The 22,757-nt window shown below is 45.8% G+C and overlaps 2 protein-coding genes and 1 pseudogene across 5 annotated transcripts in view; 2 read left to right on the forward strand and 1 right to left on the reverse strand.

Moving 5' to 3' along the window:
* The window catches only part of WSB2 (WD repeat and SOCS box containing 2), a 29,242-nt gene extending 27,293 nt beyond the window's left edge, over positions 1-1,949 (forward strand). For all 3 annotated transcript variants that reach the window (XM_039471724.2, XM_074402177.1, XM_074402178.1), the window contains one exon: positions 578-1,949. In XM_039471724.2, the coding sequence (XP_039327658.1) occupies positions 578-740 (163 nt within the window). In that variant the 3' untranslated portion in view covers positions 741-1,949. The remainder of the gene's footprint in view (positions 1-577) is intronic.
* Positions 1,950-2,079: 130 nt separating this feature from the next.
* On the reverse strand, positions 2,080-18,529 carry RFC5 (replication factor C subunit 5). Of its 2 annotated transcripts, XM_074402179.1 has the most exons (12): positions 18,340-18,526; positions 17,177-17,233; positions 15,818-15,882; positions 15,189-15,325; positions 13,215-13,294; positions 11,864-11,937; positions 9,604-9,763; positions 8,777-8,858; positions 7,605-7,734; positions 6,654-6,731; positions 5,170-5,224; positions 2,080-3,830 (listed from the first exon to the last, which is right to left on the reverse strand). In XM_074402179.1, the coding sequence occupies exons 1-12, from the start codon at positions 18,402-18,404 to the stop codon at positions 3,734-3,736; spliced, it is 1,080 nt and encodes a 359-aa protein (XP_074258280.1). In that variant the 5' UTR covers positions 18,405-18,526; the 3' UTR covers positions 2,080-3,733. The 2 variants fall into 2 exon arrangements, with proteins under 2 accessions (XP_074258280.1, XP_003932252.1); XM_003932203.4 differs by lacking the exon at positions 17,177-17,233 and having other exon boundaries at positions 18,340-18,529.
* Positions 18,530-20,991: 2,462 nt separating this feature from the next.
* LOC101033398 (phosphoglycerate mutase 1 pseudogene) lies at positions 20,992-22,054 on the forward strand (annotated as a pseudogene).
* Positions 22,055-22,757: the final 703 nt, after the last annotated feature.

Genomic DNA, 22,757 nt, shown 5'->3' on the forward strand with positions numbered 1-22,757 from the left:
TATCATGTAGCTTTTTAAGGAAAGAAACCATCTAGAATTTTCTTGCCTATGAGGATACCTTTAAGGCAATTCAAGATTATATAAAACTCAAATGATCGATTCTGCTAATACAGTGTGCCATTTTCTCTGAATATTTAACCTAAATGTAATTAAAGACCTGTAAGTCATGCCACCTAATGGGCCAGGTTCACAAAGGAGAGTAAAATTGAGACGATGCATAATATATGGGAAACCATTTAGGGCTAAAAGACCACTTTACAGGTACCATCTATAATTCAGTAGGTAGCACTCTACCCTCTATTACTTTTGAAGTAACAGTGGTCAGATTTAGAAAGGGCTGTGCTGAGAGAGAGCACTTTGGTATCAAAGGTGTCTTGAGTGTTTATAATCCTATCAGCAGCCTTAATTATTCAGCAGCACAACTTTTACATCCATTTCCACGGTCAGGATTACACGTTTCACTCTCTGAAGTCTCCTCCTCTTTCCAGTCAAAGTAGAAATATTAATATCCATCACAATGAAAACATGAACATCCAAGCTCTGTCTTAACACAGCGTCGGTTTCTGTTTCATTTCAGGACAAGAGATGGCCACGTCCAGTTCTGGACGGCTCCTAGGGTCCTATCCTCACTGAAGCACTTATGCCGGAAAGCCCTCCGAAGCTTCCTAACAACTTACCAAGTCCTAGCACTGCCAATCCCCAAGAAAATGAAAGAGTTCCTCACATACAGGACTTTTTAAGCAATGCCACATCTTCTGTTTCTTTGTAACAGGATAAATCTGCCTGGCAAAGGAGTTGTTAGAATAATGGGCCAAACATCTGGTCATGGATTGAAATAGCATTTCTTCGGGATTGTGAATAGAATGTAGCAAAACCAGATTCCAGTGTACTAGTCATGGATCTTTCTCTCCCTGGCATGTGAAAGTCAGTCTTAGAGGAGGAGATTCCACGTGTGTGGCAACAGAGCCTTACCTTAAATCTTCATTCCAGTTACAAACAGCAAGTGTTGAACTCTTTCTAGTCGTTTTGATTCAAAGTGCAGTTACTGATGTTGTTTTGATTATATAAGTAAGTGGGCCTCCAGAGCCTCTCTAGCGGCAGAGCAGCTCATACTCCCTGCACTGGGAAGGATGGCTCCTGCCTAGTACCCATCCTTGTGTTTCTGATGCAGTGGTAGCATTGGTTCACATTCTCTCCTGCTGTGGTCAGTTGCTTTGATGTTGGCCAAAGTGCTTTTTTTCTTGGGCTCCCTTCTGACCTGCAGGACAGTTTTCCTGGAGCCATTTGGTATGAGGTATTAATTTAGCTTAACTAAAATTACAGGGGAATCAGAGGCTGTGCTCCGGGCTGATCCAGACACTATTACTGGCCTTTTTTTTTTTTTTTAAATGGTGTGCATGTGCAGGAGATGACAAATTTGTATGTCAGATTATACAAGGATGTATTCTTAAACTGCATGACTATTCAGATGGCTACTGAGTTATCAGTGGCCATTTATTAGCAACATATTTATTTGTATTTTCTCAACAGACGTAAAGGTACAACTGTGTTTTTCTCGATATCTAAAAACCATAGTACTTAAATTGAACAGTTGCAAAGATGTCTTAATTGTGTAAAGAATTGGTGTTATGACTTTAGCTGATACTCTCATGTACGAGATCTGTCTCTGCTGTTTAACTTCATTGGATTAATCAGCTGGTTTCAACTCTACCGCGAAACAAAAATAGCTCCTTAGAAGTACTGTTCTCCTTCAGTGGCATGTAGTTATCTAATCAAGACACCTCATTCAAACAAAATCTGCCTTAGGAAAGTTTAATATATTTTAAATTATTTTAAAAGAGATACAACATCTTATTCTTTAGCTTTCTTAATCGGTGCTTTATGGAGGCCAGTGTAACATTACATGACTTGTAGAGAAAGTTGAGGAATTTCCTCTACCACCTTTGTTGCTTGAAGAAAAACATTTCTTTTCAAAATGAGAGGCTTTCATTGAAGGAAAGAAAAAAACAGTTAAAAGCTTTTGGCTCTGTTTCATTTTTTTCACATTAAGAAAAAAAAAAAATCCCCTTTTAAAACAAACAGGACTGGGCGTGATGGCACATGCCTGTAATCCCAGCACTTTGGGAGGCTGAGGTGGGAGGATTGCTTGAGCCCAGGAGTTCAAGTTCAGCTTGAGCAATAGAGTGAGATGAGACCTCACCTCTATTTAAAAAAAAAAAAAAGCCAAAAAACTTAGCTGGGTGTGGTAGTGGTATGTACCTGTAGCTCCAGCTACTCAGGAGGCTGAGGTGGGAGGATGGCTTGAGACCAAGCCCTTGAGGCTGCAGTGAGTCATGCAGCGGAGCCGTGATTGCACCACTGCACTCCAGCCTGGGTGACAGAGCAAGACCCTATCTCAAAAAGAAAAAAAAAAAAATTAGCCAGACATGGTGGCACGTATCTGTGGTTCTAGCTACTCAGGAGGCTGAGATGGGAGAACTCCTTGAGCCTGGAACATGGAGGCTGCAATGAGCCATGATTGCCATTGTACTGCAGCCTGGGTGACAGCATGATCCTGCCTCAAAAAATAAACATATAAGTAGCATAGCAGAAGAGCTGGGAATGGATTGACCAGCATTTACATTTCATGGTACACTTGAAGTTCCAGGTATAGCAGAGGCTGAGACTCTGGGTGGTTTGAGGCCTGGTTGGCTGTCAGATTTAGCTTCAAACTTTGCTGCTGTCCTTAAGGGGGTGAATCCTCCACGGATAAAGATAATAAGTGACTTTTTCCATTTGATAGTTTAATAATTTAACACTTATATAAAAAACAGCATCCAAAGAAAGTTTATTCTGTGATATTAGACAAAGTTTTCAAATAAATGCAAGTTTGACAAAGTCAGCATCTCTCTGGCTGTCCAAGAAGAGTCACTTGTAACACAGCCAGCAGGCTGCTTTGTTTTTTATTTTAAAGAACACTAACATACAAATGCATGACTGCTGTAAAATAAATGTTAAATCTGTGCAAAAGTCCCAGTCCCTCCGCAGTTCTAGGTTGAGTCAGGCTCAGTCTCACTGGCCCCGCTCCTGCATTAAACAGTTGTGTTGTATACAGCCTCTGGCCCACAATGGCATAGTTTAAGGCTGTGTATTATCTTTAAGGTCTTTCTTGTCATCCACATCAATTTGGAACCTGCTGGTAACTTCTACCAGAGGGTAAATAAAAAGATGAGTTTTTAACCTAAGAGGATTCAGCCCATTTTATGAGTATAGTAGTTTTGGCCAGACATCCATTAACATCTATGTGAATTAGATACAGACAGAATGCCAAATATTAGAATCATAAATGTAATTGTGGAGATGATATTTACCTTGGGTAGGAAGACACTTGGACCATATTAGATTTGAAAGCCTTCTGTTCCAGAGCAAAATGGGACAGGCTAATTCCCTGTCATCCAAGCAACTAAAAGGTGAAAGCCTTATGACTTTAAAATAAAAAAGGTTATTTTTTCCTTATGAAAGATGGGCAGTGTAATGTGAGTTACACGTTAAAATTATTTTGTACCTCCCCACTCCAAACCACCACAAAAATGGTACTTTTTAAATGCCTGCCCATTCTCGCCTAGAAGGGAATTTTCCCAGATTTGGGGTGACTGGTTCATCCCACGGCCCCAGGCAGCAGTTCATCCCGTAACTGTCCTCTGCTCTTCTGTCACTGCTGGGCCCTGAGAAGGGTGAACAGCCCTCGGAGCATCTAGGCCTCTGCTACAATCAGGTCTCTGGTGACTTGAAAAGCAGCAATGAGGGAACTCAGCTGGATCTTCTCATTGGTGCCAACAGAAAGCCTGTACCTAATGGAAACCAAACACAGGGTAAGAAAATGCACACACAGCTGCCTTTTCACAAGAGAACAAGCAATCTAGGGCTGAAATCTGTTGAAGGAGTGGGGAGGGGAACTGATGAAACAAATTTACCCTGAATGGCAATCTTGTATGTGTCCCCCTAACATTTTCTTCTCTGCCCTACTCACTGATTTATAAATCTGATGTTTCAAACTTCTAAGGACAGATTCAGTTTTAAAAATTATTAGGTGTCAGGCCAGGTATGGTGGCTCACGCCTGTAATCCCAGCACGTTGCGGGGCCAAGGTGGGCAAATCACTTGAGGCCAGCCTGGCCCAACATGGTAAAACCCCTGTCTCTACAAAACAACCCACAAAAGTTGGCTGGGCATGGTAGCGCATGCCTGTAATCCCAGCTACTCGGGAGGCTGAGGCAGGAGTACTGCTTGAATCTGGGAGGCAGAAGTTGCCGTGAGCCAAGATCACGTCACTGCACTCTAGCATGGGCGACAGAGTGAGACTGTCTCAAAACAAAGAAAGAAAGAAATTCTTAGGTATCGACAGTGGTGTTCCGAACTGAACTTTGTCCTAACTATACAGATATACAAAATTTATGTAATGAAGGATTATTTCATCGGCAAAATACATTAAGAGGGGAAAAAAAATGGAGATTTCCTTCCTCATAAGTCATTTCACTGGGAAGTTTGGCTGTTGTATCGGTGGGCCTGTGGTCTAGTCAGTAAAATAGGACACTGGAGTTCATCTCACCACCTTTAAATGCCCAGTCACTGAGAGCAAAATCATCATATTCACAATGCAATGAGGAGAGGTGACCTAATTTGTTCCATGTGAAAGCCAATGCCACAAATTAGAGTTGGTCTATGCTGACGTCTGTGTTGAACTCGATGCTCTGTCTACTTAAAATGATAGCTGCCAGCTTCACTGGGGGCTAATAACAGCGTTTATGGAACAAGGCAAAGTGGAAAATTGAGTTTGTGTTTACTTTTCTCTCCAATATGCTTTAGTATGCCAAAATGCCTTAATAACAGCTGGGCGTTGAACGGAAGCAGGCCTCCCAAATAACGAGGGCATTTTCAGAATCAATGTGGTCCTGTGAGGTCCAAGGAGAGACCTTCATTTGAGATATGTAACTGATCTGAACTTGACCGCTGAGTTTATCCCCATGTTCTTTCAGCAGCTCACCCGCTTCCCTTCATTCCATTCAATGTCACCAGACTAGATTCTACCATATGTGAATGATTTAGGAAAAAAACTCAAACAGAAAGTTGAAACAAATACAACAGGGGAAAAAAAGAGGAAAATCATTAAATTGGGACGGGAAGTACTCACTCAATGTCTGCCATTTTGGTCAATAAATGTATTCGAACTGAAGATGGAAAGTCAACTGGGGAAAAACAAAATCAAATGAGTTAGGTCTGTCAATCTTCACTGTCAAAACCCCCCCCCCAGGGGAAAAAAGAATTTGAACATCAAATCCCCTTAACACCGAACTAGTTGCGAGGCCTCAGCCTGCTCATAGAACCACACCTCTAAGAAAGTAAGAACCGTGCTGATTTCACACATTTTACCCACTCTATTTTTGTGATTTTTTACAGGGTAGCCAAAAAGGAAAAGGAATATTAGCAGATACCAAATTGATCCTAAGAGCACCAAAGGATCATTGCACTGCTCTTAGCAGATGGGTAGTTCTCCAAGTTAACTTGAATGCTGGGTTCCCACTTACTGGTTTTTTTTTTTTTTTTCCGAGATGGAGTCTCCCTCTGTTGCCTAGGCTGGAGTGCGGTGGCATGATCTTGGCTCACCGCAACCTCCGCCTCCCAGGTTCAAGTGATTCTCCTGCCTTAGCCTTGAGTGGCTGGGACTACAGGCATGCACCACCACACCCGGCTAATTTTTGTATTTTTTAGTAGAAATGGGGTTTCACCATATTGGACAGGCTGGTCTCGAACGCCTGACCTCGTGATCTGCCCACCTCAGCCTCCCCAAGTGCTGGGATTACAGGTGTGAGCCACCATGCCCAGCCATATGTGTTTTTTTTTTAAGAAATGTGAATTAATATATACTACTTACTGCTATAAAATACCCCTAGAGGAAATAAAGTTAGCCTCCAGGTATTTTCACTCTCCCTAGCAGTTTTAGACATTACAAGAGGGTTTTTGGGGGGTGGGGGCTAGGGGAGAGATAGCATTAGAAGAAATACCTAATGTAGATGGTGGGTGATGGATGCAGCAAACCACTGTGTATACCTATGTAACAATCCTGCACACAGAACTTAAAGTATAATAAAAAATAAAAAAATAAAAACAAAATAAAGGTTTCTGGAACAAAGTTTTTTTTGTTTTTTTTGTTTTTTTTTTTATTTAGACAGACTCTAGCTGTCATCCAAGCTGGTGTGCAGTGACAAATCTCAGCTCACTGCAACCTCGATCTCTCAGGTTCAAACAATTCTCCCACCTCAGCCTCCCAAGCAGCTGGGATTACAGGCCTGCACCACCAGACCCGGCTAATTTTTTGTATCTTTAGTAGAGACAGGGTTTCACATGTTGGTCAGGCTAGTCTCGAACTCCTGACCTCAGGTGATTTGCCTGCTTTGGCCTCCCAAAGTGCTGGGATTACAGGTGTGAGCCATTACACCCAGCTCTGGAACAAAATTTTAAACAGTGGCAAGACAGAACTGCTAAAAAGAAAGGGTCTGATTTATACTTCATTCGTTTCTTTGTTTCAAGAATGAAGCCTCCTGTTCTAACCATCTTAACCCCAAAGCAGGCTACCTTCTTCACAGCTTCTCAGCTAGGGGAATAATGTTAAGTTACCTCTATGCACAAACAAGTGTATCTCTGTCAGGATATCGTGCAGTGCCAACCCCTTCAGAGTTTTCAACTCTGTAATATCTAGAGAGGAGCAGTTAAGGCAAAGGGAACAAGTTCCAGAACAAACATACTGCAGAGAGTTTTGAATTCAAACCCTGGCAAGTGACTTTTTAAAGTAGGGCTTTTAATCCCAACAACTGTTTCTCTTTCAACTTGAAGCTGCGCGTGTTGATTATTTTTCTTTGTTTCATCTTCACTAAGGGCTTTCTGAAAGATAAATGTATCTCCTTCTAGTAGAGAATAAAGCCAATTGCATTTCCTTCCTTCCTTCCTTTTTCTCTTTCTTTGAAGTGGTGCAATCTCAGCTCACTGCAACCTCCGCCTCCTGAGTTCCAGCAATTCTCATGCCTCAGCCTCCTGAGTAGCTGGAACTACAGGCACCTGCCACCACGCCCAGCTAATTTCTGCATTTTTAGTAGAAACGGGGGTTCACCGTGTTATGGCTAACTCTTGACCTCAAGTGATCTGCCTGCCTCAGCCTCCCAAGGTGTTGGGATTACAGGCGTGAACCACTGCACCTGGCCCCAAATGCATTTTCAAAAAGAGTTCGTATCACCATTCCTAGCCTTTAATTTCATAGCACAACAGCTATCACTATCACTGACCACTTGAAAATGACTGCACCTTCAATGCCAAGGCCTAAGCTTTTCTCCCATCTGAGAGTGAAGCTGCTTTAGGCCGTCCCCTGGCTTGAAGGTCAGTGCCCTTCAAGAACTCTGGAGTGTTAAAGACAAGTACCCACTTCACCTACAGACGTCTCATTCCCACAACAAGCTGACCAGAGTCACCTGAAGCCAGTCGTCCTTTGCCAGCAAGGTGTGGGTGCTACCTGCAGCCTGAACTCCTGGGGCCACCTTCAGGTCTCAGTGGCCAGGAGGTCATGAGAAAGGATACTTCTGTAGGCGGTGGTGAAATCTTGATTCAACATCCAGTCCAGGATGTTGGCGATGTCTGACTTGAGGGGGTGCCCAGTGCAGGTGTAGACAGTCTCCTCCGTCACCTTCCCAAAGGCCATATTGGTGCTCTGTGCAGACAGAGAGGGAAGGGGGAGATCACAGTGACTGTCACGGCAGCCACCAAGTTGCAGGGAGCCAAGAAGAAACTGCAGCAATGCAGGTGGACAGCAAAGTTCCACGGGCACAAGGCAACTGGAACCCCATGTGTTGGACAGAGGGAAGAGTCGCTCATCAGAGGATGCCCTAGCCTGTTGGCTATTACAGTGCCAAGTCCTGCTCTCCCTTTGCCTTCTTTGCAACAACTGATTCTTTTTGTTTTATAAAATTTTGTTCTTCTCTGTGTTTTGAGACAGGGCCTTGCTGGAGTGCAGTGGCATGATCGTGGCTCACTGCAGCCTCGACTTCCTAGGCTCAAGTCACCCTCCTGCCTCAGCCTCCTAAGTAGCTGGGACTGCAGGCGTGCACCACCACACCTGGCTTATGTTTTTTTCCTTAGTGGAGACAGTCTCACTATGTTGCCCAGGCTGGCCTCCAGCTCCTGGGCTGAGGCAATCCACCTGCCTTGGCCTCCCTAAGTGCTGGGGTTATAGGCGTGAGCCACCATACTCGGCCTACAACAAGTGACTTATTTTCAATTAATCAGAATACAAAGTGAGGAGGGGGAATCTAGCAGGTTATGAAATCAAGGTCTTACCAGTTGTAGATTTCTAAATTTACAGATTGGTCATGCTGTTGCTTAGGTCTTTCTTGAAACACTATTGCAAAACAATGACTCAAGATTTGCTGGGACCAGGCCGGGCATAGTGGCTCACACCTGTAATCCTCGCACTTTGGGAAGCCCAGGTGGGTGGATCACTTGAAGTCAGGGGTTAGAGACCAGCCTGGCCAACATGGCAAAATTCCATCTTTACTAAAAAATACAAAAATTAGCTGGGAGTGGTAGTGGTGCCTGTAATCCCAGCTGCTCAGGAGGAAGGAGACTCACTTGAACCCAGGAGGCAGAGGTTGCAGTGACCTGAGATCATGCTGCTGCACCCCAGCCTGGACGACAGAGCAAGACTCTGTCTCAAAAAAAAAAAAAAAAAAAAAAAAAGTTTGCTGGGACCATACCTGCAAAATGTTCAGAGCCCTGCGCATGTCTCCGCTGGAAAGGGTGACAAGTGCTTTCATCCCATCTTCACTTATATCAACTCTGAAAGAAATACGCAAAAGGGATTTACGAGGCCCCCTGAGAGCACCAGCCTTCACGAAAGGAACAAGATGGTCTGGAATGATTAAGGCTTTAAAGGAATGAAGGAAAGACAGGAAAAGAGTTAATAATCTCCTGATCGACATGATCTAGAATTCACTCTGGTTTTTAGGGACCTGGGCTTCACATCAGTAGTCACAGGCAACCAAAATCAAGGACAGCTAGTACTTAGGAGCGAGCATTCTCCCAGGAAGCCAGAGGCCTTGAGTTCTGCTCTCTGGGGAGGACGGAGGCCTGGCACAACCCATGATCACACAGCCGAAACTCCTCCTTTACAACGAGCAGCTGCTCAGGTCGGCTACTTGCTTGGCATTTGATTACACAGAATGGGATGTCTCAGAACCTTCCCTTCTAGTCTAAAAAGGCTGGAAGCATCTTTGCAGAAGGGACTCGGCAGCCTGCAGTTTCCAATGACAAAGAAGAGTAGGAGGAAATTGGGACAGCTTCCAGGGGAGGATGGAATCAAGAAAAATGAAGAACCAAATGACTTTTACGAGGAACGGCCTTGAGACAGCAGAGAAAATGACAGCAGCGGACGGTCCCCAAGGCTCCCCCTGTGTTAGGCAGTCTGCTAAGTCATTTTCCAACATCTCCTCTACAAATGAACCAGCCAGCCATCCCAGAGGCCTGTTTCTACAGAAGCCTGTTTCTACTACGCTGTGTCCTCAATGGCTAGCAAAATACTCACTTCTCTTCTTCTACGACATGTTCCAGGCGGGGAACCATGAGTTCGGGTGTCAGGGGACCGAACCGAAACCTCGTACAGCGGGACTGCAAGGCGGGGATGATCTTTGACAGATAGTTACAGATAAGGCAGAATCTGGTATTTTCTGTGAATTTCTCAATTACTGGTGAAAGAAAATAAAACCACCTCATGTCAAAGTCCATTCTGATTTTTCAAGGAACCCAGAAATCCTGAACTTTTCTATGGCCACAAGGGTATAGGAAAAGATTTGAGACTGCAAGCAAGTGAGGTGGTTGGCCGGGCGCGGTGGCTCATGTCTGTAATCCCAGCACTTTGGAAAGCTGAGGCAGGAGGATCATTTGAGGTGAGGAGTTTGAGATGAGCTTGGGCAACATGGCAAAACCCGATCTCTCCTAAAAATACAAAAATTAGCCAGGCGTGGTGGTGCATGCCTGGAATCCGAGCTACTCGGGAGGCTGAGGCAGGAGAATTGCTGGAATCCGGGAGGTGGAGGTTGCAGTGAGCCAAAATGATGACTCCGTCTCAAAAAAGAAAGAATATAAACAAGGAGGCTGCAGCCTGGGAAGAGACAGGGCAGTGCTGGCCTGTTCAGATCAGAGACCAGCCCACTCCTCTTTTTTTCTTTTTTGAAGCAGTCTCGCTCTGTTACCCAGGCTGGAGTGCAATAGCATGATCTTGGCTCACTGCAACCTCTGCCTCCCGCGTTCAAGCGATTCTCTTGCTTCAGCCTCCCGAGTAGCTGGGATTACAGGCACGCGCCACCATGCCCGGCCAAGTTCTGTAGTTTTAGTAGAGACAGGGTTTCACCATATTGGCCAGCCTGATCTTGAACTCTTAACCTCCAGTGGTCTGCCCGCCTCAGCTCCCAAAGTGCTGGGATTACAGGCACGAGCCACCACGCCCTGCCTAGCCACTCCTCTTTCATAAGCTGGTAAACATGCCTCAGTGGTATTTTACGAAATGCTTCCTTTTTTACCGCTTGCCACGATTCTGGCACTTAATCCCATTAAGATTATGAGACTGCTTCTTGTCCTTTTACACAAAATTATATTTGGCAGGTTGATGATTCTTCACCTTCTATGGGCCAGGACGGGGACAGCTTTTTGCAGACTTTTCCATGGACACTTTCTGGAGGCCTTAGAGCACTCAAGGGAGCAATAGCCCGAACAGAGACATGCTTATGATACCAGTTCCGTTCTGTAGGTACCCAGTGTTCTCGCATGGGGATCTGCCCAGACTGACAGTCACTCGGCAGAACAAGATGCCGAAGAAAGGCTGCCAAGCTTCTAGGACCAGAAGATATTCTCACTGTCCTCCTCCTCCTCCTCTTCTAAAACATGTGCTGCCATCTACTCCCTCCCCACGAACTCCTAAAGATCGTTCTTCGCTCAAAGCTGATTCACTTGGAATCTTAATGAGAGATTACAAGTATCGTTTAAGAGAAAAGCACTGCACTAGGCCCCCGAAGACAGACAAGTCCCAGGGTGCTCTCCCCCCTCCTGCCAGATCATTCACTCGGCAGGCAGTAACGTCGGCTCTGAGCGCACCTCAACTTCAGATATTCTTTTCCTAGCTATTGTGGTCCAAAAGGTACCATTAGCAGAAAGGACTAGCCAATAGTTCAGGGATGAAAGATTTTCCATACCCCGTCCCATGGAAAGATACGAATTCCCAACCCTGAAATTGAACTCAGTGTCAAAGGAGGTTGAACACCAGTGACGGGCCAGACTTAAAAGTCCGCACAGGGCTTAGTCCTTAGGCTGCTGAAAGGGAAGGTCCCACTAGGTAAATTGCCTGCATCATCAGATGGGAGACACAGAGAAAGGTGTACAGAGTTCTCTGGGCCAGAAGATGAAAACTGAAAACAAGCCATGCTGTATCTCATGTCCAGAGTTCCTAATTCTCCTGTAATTCCAGCACTTTGGAAGGCCGAGGTGGGCAGATCACCTGAGGTCAAGAGCTCGAGACCAGCCTGGCCAACGTGGTAAAACCCCATCTCTACTAAAAATATAAAAATTAGCTGGGTGGCATGTGCCTGTAATCTCAGCCACCTGAGAGGCTGAGGTTGGACAATCGCTTGAACCTGAAAGGCAGAGGTTGCAGTAAGCCGAGATTACACCACTGCACTCCAGTCTGGGCGACAGAGGCAAAAACAACAAAACAACAACAACAAGAAACGAAGTTCCTAATTCCCCCTGCGGTGTGCTCTGCAGCCCACATGCTGCACGGTGGCTCCGCTGACCTCTTCTCAAGGCATTCTGGGCGTCCTGAGTCATGGCATCCGCTTCGTCCAAGATCACCAGCTTAAAGCCTTTCCTAGAAAAACAAACGGTGCTGTCTAAAGATGTCTTCGATCTCACCTCAATCTCTGAACCCAAACCTGCATCTTCCCATTGGTGCCATCAGGCCTTGTCTCAGAAAAGCTATTTCTTCTAGAACTTTGACCAAGGCAAACATCTTTGGCCACTCAGAGAGGAAACGGCCCATCACTCTTTCAACCCTTGGTGGGAACTGAGGACTGATTCCTTTGCTTCTGTGTGCTGTGTCCTCTGGCACCGTCACCTTCCTTCCACAGAGTCCCCTATCATGCCAACTGCTTTCTCCATCGCCTTCACTCAGGTCTCAGTCTTCTCATCCTTTTTCTTTTTGTTTGAGATGGAGTTTTTGCTCTGTTGCCCAGGCTGTAGTGCAGGGTTGTGATCTCAGCTCACTGCAGCCTCTGCCTCCCGGGTAGCTGGGATTACAGGTGCCTGCCACCATGCGCAGATAATTTTTGTATTTTCAGTAGAGACAAGGTTTTACTATGTTGGCTGGGCTGGTCTTGAACTCGTGACCTCAGCTGATCCAACCGCCTAGGTCTCCCAAAGTCCTAGGATTACAGGCATGAGCCACTGTGCCGGGCCCTCACCCTTTTTCTTTCTTTCTTTTTTTTAGCCACCATCCTACTTATCCTTCCTGATCTCAATTTATTTTTGTTTAAATTCAACGAGCTCATCCAGTCTTAGGGTAGTCTAACCAGCTCCCAGGAACTAAAAATGAAGTTAATGTTTCCCTAAAGAACTTGGTATTTACAGGCCGGGCTCACGCCTGTAATCCCAGCACTTTGGGAGGCTGTGGCAGGCAGATCGCTTGAGCTTAGGAGTTCTAGACCAGCCTAGGCAACATGGGGACACCCCATGTCTACTAAAAAATACAAAAACTAGTTGGACATGATGGCTTGTGCCTGTAGTCCCAGCTACTTGGGAGGCTGAGGCTGGAGGATCGTTTGAGCATGGGAGATGGAGGTTGCAGTGAGCTGAGATCATGCTGTTGCACTCCAGCCTGATAGAAGGAGACCCTGTCTCCACAAACAAACAAACAACAAAAAAGAACTTCCTAATACAGGTATCTACAGACGTAGATAACATTTTCTTTTAATAGTTGCATTATAACACTTCTTACTACCAACCCTGTTATCTCTTTTCCATGGCTGCTTTCAACAAAGTCACTTTTTTTCAACCCATATAAACTGGCAAAGGAAAGGGTTAAAAAATTGAACCATATCATCTTATTAATCAAGATCAAGGGAGAGAAATGATATAAATAATTCTTACTTAAATATTGTCCTTGTGCTAGCAAAGCTCAGGATTGGTCCTCGAACGATGTCTATTCCTCGGTCATCTGAAGCATTCAGCTAAATGCAGAAGACAAAAGCCAAAACACAAAGCATGTTGCTGTGCTATCTACAAGTTCTGGGTTTCAGTGTGTGTCTTCATTAGTCCAGCTCAGCAGACTAGCTTTCTACGTCTAACAAAACTCACTAACTCATTACCTTACATTCCGAAAGACAGATGGCTATATTATCCCCACCCTTTGAGGACAAGGACTCTTACATAAATTGAAGAAATAATTAATTGGTATGATTACACTGAGCAGCACCTCTGGTATGAGCAGAATGATCCAAATTTAACTACCACAATCCCAAGGTTACCAAGTTCTTGATAAACCGAAATAAGGACATTAGTAGCAGCAAAGTTCTGATACCCATGTCTAAAAAGTAAGTTAAACATTTTTTTCTTGCAATAGACAATACTCAGATTTTTGAATCTAAGTATATTAGTCAAGGTCTCAGCAATATATAGACGGCATACTTAAATGCAGCAATTTGCAGAGAATTAAACAGGACATCTATTTTTATTTTTATTTTTATTTTTTTTGAAACGGAGTTTCACTCTTGTTACCCAGGCTGGAATGCAATGGCACGATCTCAGCTCACTGCAACTCTCGCCTCCCAGGTTCCAGCAATTCTCTTTCCTCAGCTTCCTGAATAGCTGGGATTACAGGTGTCCGCCACCTTGCTGGCTAATTTTTTTTTTCTTTTCTTTTTTTTTTTTGAGACGGAGTTTCGCTCTTGTTACCCAGGCTGGAGTGCAATGGCGCGATATCGGCTCACCGCAACCTCCGCCTCCTGGGTTCAGGCAATTCTCCTGCCTCAGCCTCCTGAGTAGCTGGGATTACAGGCACGCGCCACCATGCCCAGCTCATTTTTTATATTTTTAGTAGAGACGGGGTTTCACCATGTTGACCAGGTTGGTCTCGATCTCTCAACCTTGTGATCCACCCGCCTCGGCCTCCCAAAGTGCTGGGATTACAGGCTTGAGCCACCGCGCCCGGCCTAATTTTTTTTTTCTTAAAAAAAATTTTTTTTAAATTTTTTAATATTAAGATGGGGTTTCACCATGATGGCCAGGCTGGTCTTGAACTCCTGACCTCAGGTGATCCACCCGCCTCAGCCTCCCAAAGTCACCTGGCTAATTTTTTATATATTTTTTAAATTAGAGATAGGGTTTCACCATGTTGGCCAGGGTGGTCTCGAGTTCCTGACCTCAGGCAATCCACTCACCTCAGCCTCCCAAAGTGTTGGGATTATAGGTGTGAGCCACTACACCCAGCCCAAGAGATCTTTTTAAAGGTGTGATATAGGAAAATCACAGGGCTATGCAATCCCTGTCGCCTTTGAGCCTGAAGGAGTTAGTGAAGGGAGTGGCTATAGGCACATGGAGAGGGCTACCGGAAAGGTACCACCTGTGAGATGTACCCTCCAGGTGGGCCACGCTGCCGGTGGTGTCAGCCCCCAGAGAAGGTCCAGGCATCACTCACTTCCTTCCCTACCCCTGCCAGGGCCCCGATTGGCCAATCCCAACCAGGAGCCAGAGGGTAAATGAGTTTCTAGTCGGTAGAGCTCAGCCTTCCGGGCAAGAATAGGGTGGAGAAATGTGGAGAACAGATCCGGAGGGGCCATGGCGGACAGGCAACAACCAAGTAACCATAAGCAGGGTTTGGGTAGAAGTTGGCAACAGCAAAGGAAAAGGTGCCTAGCCCTCCACCTGCCCTCTAGCTGACCAAAGCGAATCCAGACCAAAATGGCCATTACAGAAAAAAGTGAATTAAAATATCTTATTTCAAATTTCTTTCTTTCCTAACTGCCTGTGGGGCAACTTACTTTTAAAGTAAAATAAAACCAGCAGAACTGAAATTAAGAGACCGGAGTCCTAAGTTATATGTAGAGTAAGAACAATCTTACTTACCTCCAAGACCATGGAGCCAAATTCTTTGTCTTTATATAGCTGCTTCGCACAGGCTAGGATCGTGGATGTCTTGCCTGTCCCTGGGGGGCCATAGAGAAGCAAGTGTGGCAGTCGGTCTTCACTGATAAATTTCTGAACTGAAGATCGGGAAGAAAGGAGGGCATCATCAGTGTTTGGGAGCTGCCTCATTCACCCCAGGTCCCTGAGTTGGGCTGAAAGCTCTTCAACCCAATTCAATGTCCAAATCAGAGGCGGATACAACTTGACGTAGGGGCCTTGTCTCTGTATTCCTGGTGCAATTGGAATTCACTCAATAATGCAGCCAGTCAAGTATTTACTGAGTGCCTACTGTGTTACAGGCAGTTTTCTGGGTGCTGGCGACGTCTTTGAACTTAAATGATTCTCTGTCATGCTATTTTTACTCTACTGTGTTGCTATTTTATGCTCATGTTTATGACTTACCCACTAGACTGTAGCTACCTGAAGAAAATGAATGAACAATCTTAAAGCCACATTCTGTAAAGCTCAATCAGATTCTCTGAAGTTATTACTTAGGATAGACAACATCACCAAGAAATTTATACAGGTCCTTCAACCAGGACAAGAACAACGAACACATGGATACTTACTGGTACTCAGAATGTCCTGATGAGAAATGAGATCATTCAGGGTCTGTGGCCGGTATTTCTCAACCCTGAAATACAATTTAGCATGTATTATGACATATAAATGCAAGAATATTTTACATGCAAAAGAATCCTTGGTGGACATGATGCCTCACCTGTAATCTCAACACTCTGGGAGTCTGAGGTAGGTGGATCACAAGGTCAGGAGTTCAAGACCAGACTAACCAACTTGGTGAAATCCCGTCTCTACTAAAAATACAAAAATTAGCCGGGCATGGTGGCGTACACCTGTAATCCCAGCCACTCAGAAGACTGAGGCAGGAGAATTGCTTGAACCCAGGAGGTGGAGGTTGCAGTGAGCCAATATCATGCCATTGTACTCCAGCCTGGGCCATAGAGTAAGACTCCGTCTCAGGGGGAAAAAAAATCCTTGTAGGCCAGGCACAGTGGCTCACACCTGTAATCCCAGCACTTTGGGAGGCTGAGGCAGGTAGATCATTTGAGGTCAGAGTTCAAGACCAGCCTGGCCAACATGGCAAAACCCTGTCTCTACAGCTACCTCCTAGGGTCTTTGTAAGGATCAAACATCTAACAGGGCATCTGCTAACCTAATAATATGCCATTTAATTAAAAAATACAAAAAAATATAAAAATCAGCCAGGTATGGTGGCATGTCCCTGTAGTCCCAGCTACTCAGCAGGCTCAGGTGGTAGAATCACTTGAACCTGGGAGGCAGACGTTGCAGTGAACTGAGATCGCACCACTGCACTCCATCCTAGGCGACAGAGTGAGTGAGACCCTGTCTCAAAAAAAAAGAGAAAGAATCCTTTCATATCCTAATTTAAAAAGGAAGAAAAAGCACTTTAAGTTTGAATACAGACCAGTGGTTCTTAACTGGGGTGATTTCGTCCTTCTAGGAACATCTCGTGATATCTGAAGACATATTTAGTTGTCACATGTGGGCAGAGGGTCCTAGGCACTTAGTGCATAGTCTCTAGGAATGTTAAACATGCCACAGTGCACAGGACAGCTCCCACAGACTCACTCAGAGTATCTTGGCCCAAAATGTCAATAGTGCTGAGGTTGAAAACTGTTCTAATCTCATCTTTCCAGCTGTTTGCCTATAATCTCAACCTGATGGGCGTCTACTATTTCAAAGTGCATTTGAAACTGAACTCATACCCAAATAGCCTTCAACAGAAGAATGGATAAAATGTCTTCTGTTCATACAATGGACTATGATTCAGCCATAACAAGAAATGCAGTACTGATACAAACAGCAACATGCATGAACCTTTAAAACGTGATGCTGAGGGAAAGAAACCAGACACAAAAGGCCACATCATGTAGGATTCCACTTACATAAACGTCCAGAATAGGCAAATCCACAGAGACAGGAAGATTAGTGGTTGCCAGGGGCTAGAGGAAGGGGAGAATAGGGAGTGGCTGTCAAGGGTACAAGATTTGCATTTGGGATGATGACATTTTGGAACTAGATAGTGGGAGGACTCCACAACAGTACGCTGCATTCTGAATGTACTTAATGCCACTGAATTGTACACTTTAAAATGGTTACATGCTGGGCTTGGTAGCTCGCCTCTAAAAGTCCCAGTGCTTTGGAGGCTGAGGCAGGAGAATGGCTTGAACCCCAATGTTTGAGGTTACACTGAGCTGTGATCAGACTACTGCGCTCCAGCCTGGGCAACAGAGCAAGACCCTGTCTCTAAAAAAATAAATACATAAATACATAAAATAGTTACAACTGTCAATCTTACGGGATTTTTAAAAAAAAACCACAATAAAAACAAATTGAACTAGCTACTAGACAAGGACAACTTGGAGCTTTTCGAAACCAAGCCAAATTGCATCAAAGTCTTTAGAGCATTGCTAGGACATAGCTGTTCAAGTAGGATGGTTAACGGTACAAGCTCTGAATTCAGACTTCCTAGATTCACCTCCACGCCTATTTTCTAGCCTTGGACCATAGGCAAGTCATTTAACCTTTCTAAGATGCAGTTTCCTCCGTGTAAAATTCGAAGCGGTGCCTACCTCCTAGGGTCTTTGTAAGGCTCGAACATCTAACAGGGCGTCTGCTAATCTAGCAATACGCCACTCAATAAAAGTTGAGCAGGGAGCGTTATTACTAGTTTAAAATGTGACCAATAGTCGCATCGCAGGTTTTGAAGAGTGGGAAGAGGACATTTTGGCATGGAGGCCAACGCAGGTGTCAGAGGACGCGGGATCGAATCCCTGTGCTGTCACCAGGTGCGAACGCCGCTTGCTTCCTCAGCAAAAGGAGTTGAGGGTGAAAGGGTGAGAGCTGGCAAAAGTCCTAAACAGAACGGACGAGTCTGGGGACCTGGGGGGCATCGAGAGAAACCTCTGCGGCTCGGCCCCGACTGCAGGCCCGGGAGCGAAGGGGCGAGATCGGGCTGGGGTCCGGCCACCTGCCCACCCCGGCCACCGCCTCCCCGCGCGGCCGCCCGGCCCCCTCTGCCCACCACGGCCGCTCGGCCTCTTCCTACCAAGGCAGGTTCCTGATCTTGGCCGCCGCGGGCTGCTCCTGCTGCTTGAGCGCTGAGGTCTCCATGGCGGGGAGACGAAGGCGACCAGATCCGCTGAGAACGTCGCGTAACCCAAGCGCCTGCGCAGCGACCAGCCGCAACCTGACCCTGAGACCCTTGCACTCAGAGTTCGCGCGCAAAAACAACTCTCGCGAGAAGTGCCCATCCGTTTCCGACTTCCTCCCTCGGTCCCGCCCCCTAGCGTTGCCAGGGCGCCGGTTGCTAGGTTACCGGAGGCGCCAGCCGCCAGCCTGCTTCCAAGCTCCGCTCCTCCAGCCTGCTCCGAGCTCTCAGATACCTAGGCGCTTCCCGAGCAGGGATCGGGAGAGGCAGGGCGTCCTGTAGCCCTGCTCATCAGTACCTATTAAGATCTCACGGCCAAGGCCAATTCCTGCCATAGCCAAGCTTCAAACACTTAACGTTCAAACGAACAAAAGCTTCCGGGGCCCCCCAAAAAATATTTTTCTAAGTGAAAAACAGCACCGGAGTAACACGGATGGATCTTGAATATACATGCCCTTGTGAAAAAGGCTCGCGATACCTCTCGGCCTCAAAGCTGGGGGTGGGGTGAATATTTGGAAATGAAAACAACCCCAAATACACATAACTGCAACCTACCTATCTCCGGAATCCGTGCCCCTCACCCAACGAAATTTAGAGAATCAGCCTCCGGAAAACGACTCCAGAGAAAAACAAACAGAAACTTCCAGTTGGGTTCATCTGTGTCGCTGCAAGACTCTAGTTCATGAACACAGAGGACAGGGTTTCTGTGATTTGAGATACTGAGGAGAATCGGAATCAACATTTTAGGGTTTTTTTCTGAGTCGAGGAGATTCTGGACTATTTTCATTTTCTTCTTTTTTGTAGGTCTATATTTTCTTTCTTTCTTTTTTTTTGAATCTCACTCTGTCACCCAGGCAGGAGTGCACTGGCATAATTTTGGGTCACTACAATCTCTGCCTCAAGGTTCAAGCGACTCTGCCTCAGCCTCCCAAGTAGCTGGGACTACAGGCACGCGCCACCATGCCTGGCTAATTTTTGTGTTTTTAGTAGAGATGGGATTCGCCATGTTGGACAGGCTGGTCTTAAACTCCAGATGTCAAGTGATCCACCTGCCTCAGCCTCCCAAAGTGCTGGGGTTACAGGCATGAGCCCCCATGTCTGGCCTGGTCTGTATTTTCCAGCAATGAGCATGCAAAGCATCGATACTGAAGTCTTTTTTTTTTTTTTTTTTTTTTTTTTTTTAACGTGATGAGGAAGAGAAAAATCTTTAGAGGATTTCTGAGGCTGGCCTGGGGTCAGCAGTGTTCTGATTAGGAGGTAGCAGTACTCTTTGCATCGGATTACATTAATGTCACCTGCTTCAGGAACACAGCAGAGGGACAGTGGCAAGTATATGGTGGCAGTTACGGCTTCCCCCTATTCCCTGCCTAGGGACCCCAAAGAGGCGGTTCACCTAGGCTTGTGATGTAACAGTGCCCCTACTCTCTGCTTTCTACCAGGTCAACGTTAACACTGGGGGTTTTGATCATTAGCATGCCATTTAAAAATTTTCTTTCTTTCTTTTAAGATAAAACTGGTCTTATTCTTTCTTTACTTATTTACTTTAAGACAGAATTTCACTCTTTTCACCCAGCCTGGAGTGCAATGGCACAATATCGGCTCACTGCAATCTCCGCCTTCCAGGTTCAAGCAATTCTCCTGCCTCAGCCTCTTGAGTAGCTGGGATTACACGTGTGCACCACCATGTCCGGCTAATTTTTGTATTTTTAGTAGAGACAGGGGTTTCACAATGTTGGTTAGGTTGGTCTTGAACTCCTGACCTCATGATCAGCCCGCCTCGGCCTCCCAAAGTGCTGGGATTACAGATGTAAGCCACCAAGCCCTGCTGGTTTTATTCATTTTTAATCTCCTTGAAAGGAATCATAAGTGATTAACAAGTTTTTCTTAAATACTAAGGCTAAAAACAGCACATTTACAATTAATTTGCTGACACATGCTGTGGTGAGATATTGATGCCCTGAATTAAAGTCATAGAAACACATTAAATATTTCTCATGGATTGCCAAATTCTGGGGTCTTTGAATACTCCTGGGTTTTGTTTTTGAGAGACGGTCTTACTCTGTGGCCCAGGCTGGAGTGCAGTGGTGCGATCACGGCTCACTACAGTCTCAAACTCCTGGGATCAAGTGGTCTGCCTGCCTTGGGCCTCCTAAAGTGCTGCGATTATTGGCGTGAGCCACCACACCCAGCCCTCGTCTGTTTTTTAAAAGGCATAAAATACAAATGATGGGCGTATAAAGAAGAACAGGTGACACAACTTTAGAAAACAACTGATGCGATAACTAAGCAAAATTATGAAAGATTACTAAAGAAATAAATGGTGCCATACCCTCCTCTGCAACCATCTAATTGTTTAGAGGCAGGCTTTACACTGGGGTAAAATCCTAACAGGTGGCTGATATGGTTTGGCTCTGTGTCTCATCTCAAACTGTAATCCCCAGGTGTCGAGGGAGGAAGGTGAGTGGATCATGGGGGCGATTTCCCCCATGCTGTTCTTGTGATAGTGAGTTCTCACAAGATCTGATGGTTTAGTCGGTGCTGCATCCCCATCCCGCAGCCATGGCCTCCTACAAACTGGTGCTGATCCGGCACGGCGAGAGCGCTTGGAACTTGGAGAACCGCTTCAGCGGCTGTTATGACGCCGATCTGAGCCCAGCGGGCCACGAGGAGGGGAAGCGTGGCGGGCAGGCGCTGTGAGATGCTGGCTATGAGTTTGACATCTGCTTCACCTCAGTGCAGAAGAGAGCGATCCGGACCCTCTGGACAGTGCTAGATGCCATTGATCAGATGTGGCTGCCAGTAGTGAGGACTTGGCGCCTCAATGAGCGGCACTATGGGAGTCTAACTGGTCTCAATAAAGCAGAAACTGCTGCAAAGCACAGTGAGGCCCAGGTGAAGATCTGGAGGCGCTCCTATGATGTCCTACCACCTCCGATGGAGCCGACCATCCTTTCTACAGCAACATCAGTAAGGATTGCAGGTACGCAGACCTCACAGAAGATCAGTTACCCTCCTGTGAGAGTCTGAAGGACACGATTGCTGGAGCTCTGCCCTTCTGGAATGAAGAAATAGTTCCCCAGATCAAGGAGGGGAAACGGGTACTGATTGCAGCCCATGGCAACAGCCTCCGGGGCATTGTCAAGCATCTGGAGGGGCTCTCTGAAGAGGCTATCATGGAGCTGAACTTGCCGACTGGTATTCCAGTCTATGAATTGGACAAGAATTTGAAACCCATCAAGTCCACGCAGTTCCTGGGGGATGAAGAGACCGTGCGTAAAGCCATGGAAGCTGTGGCTGCCCAGGGGAAGGCCAAGAAGTGAAGGCCAGCGGGCACGCTGCTGGCCCCAGGAGCACCCTCCCTGCCTGTTGCATCCCTCTACCCCTCCCTCCTGCACATGTCACACTGACCACATCTGTAGACATCCTGAGTTGTAGCTGCAGATGGGGACTGGTGGCTTCCATTTTCATTTTAGCCATTTTGTCTCCTGTACCCACTCCCTTCATAAATGCTAGTCAGAATTGCACTTCTAGGGCACAGGTTCTCAGTCCAAGCTGTAGAAAGGCTCCCCTTATCCAAGAGAGTTGAAAGGTAGTGACGGGCTTTTGCAAGTGCATTGTTTACCAAAGACTTGAAGGGAGGAACATGCTAAGCTGTGATCAATGAAGAGAACAAGAGAGGCTGTCTACCCCCAGGAGACTGCTGGTTGGCAGTCAGGCCACTGCCTGGGGGCTCTAGTCATTCAGTGGCAGATGAATGCAACCTGCATGGTGATATGACAACTGTTTGCTCCCTGACCCCAGAGAAGCTGGCTCTAGAAGGTTGGGATGAATCCTGAATTTAGTTTAGGTGTTACATTTACTTTTATATAAAAAAAGTATAGTATATATAAATAGTACAAAACAATAACCCTTTTGGGGTTTCTTGTGGCGGTTGAAACAGTACCACATATGGTCATCAGAATATAAAGCATTCCTCATATCAATATGGGATCAGCTCCTTGACCTCTGAGGGGCAGGAGTGCTTCCTGCTATGTGTTTCTGAATCCCTCCCCATCTTGTTTTGTAGCAGTGAAATGCCTCTTGGTCCTGTCCAAGTGTCTCACTGATTTCTGAATCATGCTCTAGTTGCTTGGCTCTGCCACATGGGTCCAGTGCTCCTTTGAGCATAACTGTACTAAATCCTTTTTCCAGATCAGTATAATAAATGAGTGATGTGCAATAGTTAAAAAAAAAATCTGATGATCTGATAAGGGGCTCTTTTTTTTAATGCTCGAATTTTTTTTTAATTGCATTTTAGGTTCTGGGGTACATGTGAA

This window comes from Saimiri boliviensis, chromosome 7, assembly GCF_048565385.1.
Source record: "Saimiri boliviensis isolate mSaiBol1 chromosome 7, mSaiBol1.pri, whole genome shotgun sequence".
Taxonomy (NCBI): domain Eukaryota; kingdom Metazoa; phylum Chordata; class Mammalia; order Primates; family Cebidae; genus Saimiri; species Saimiri boliviensis.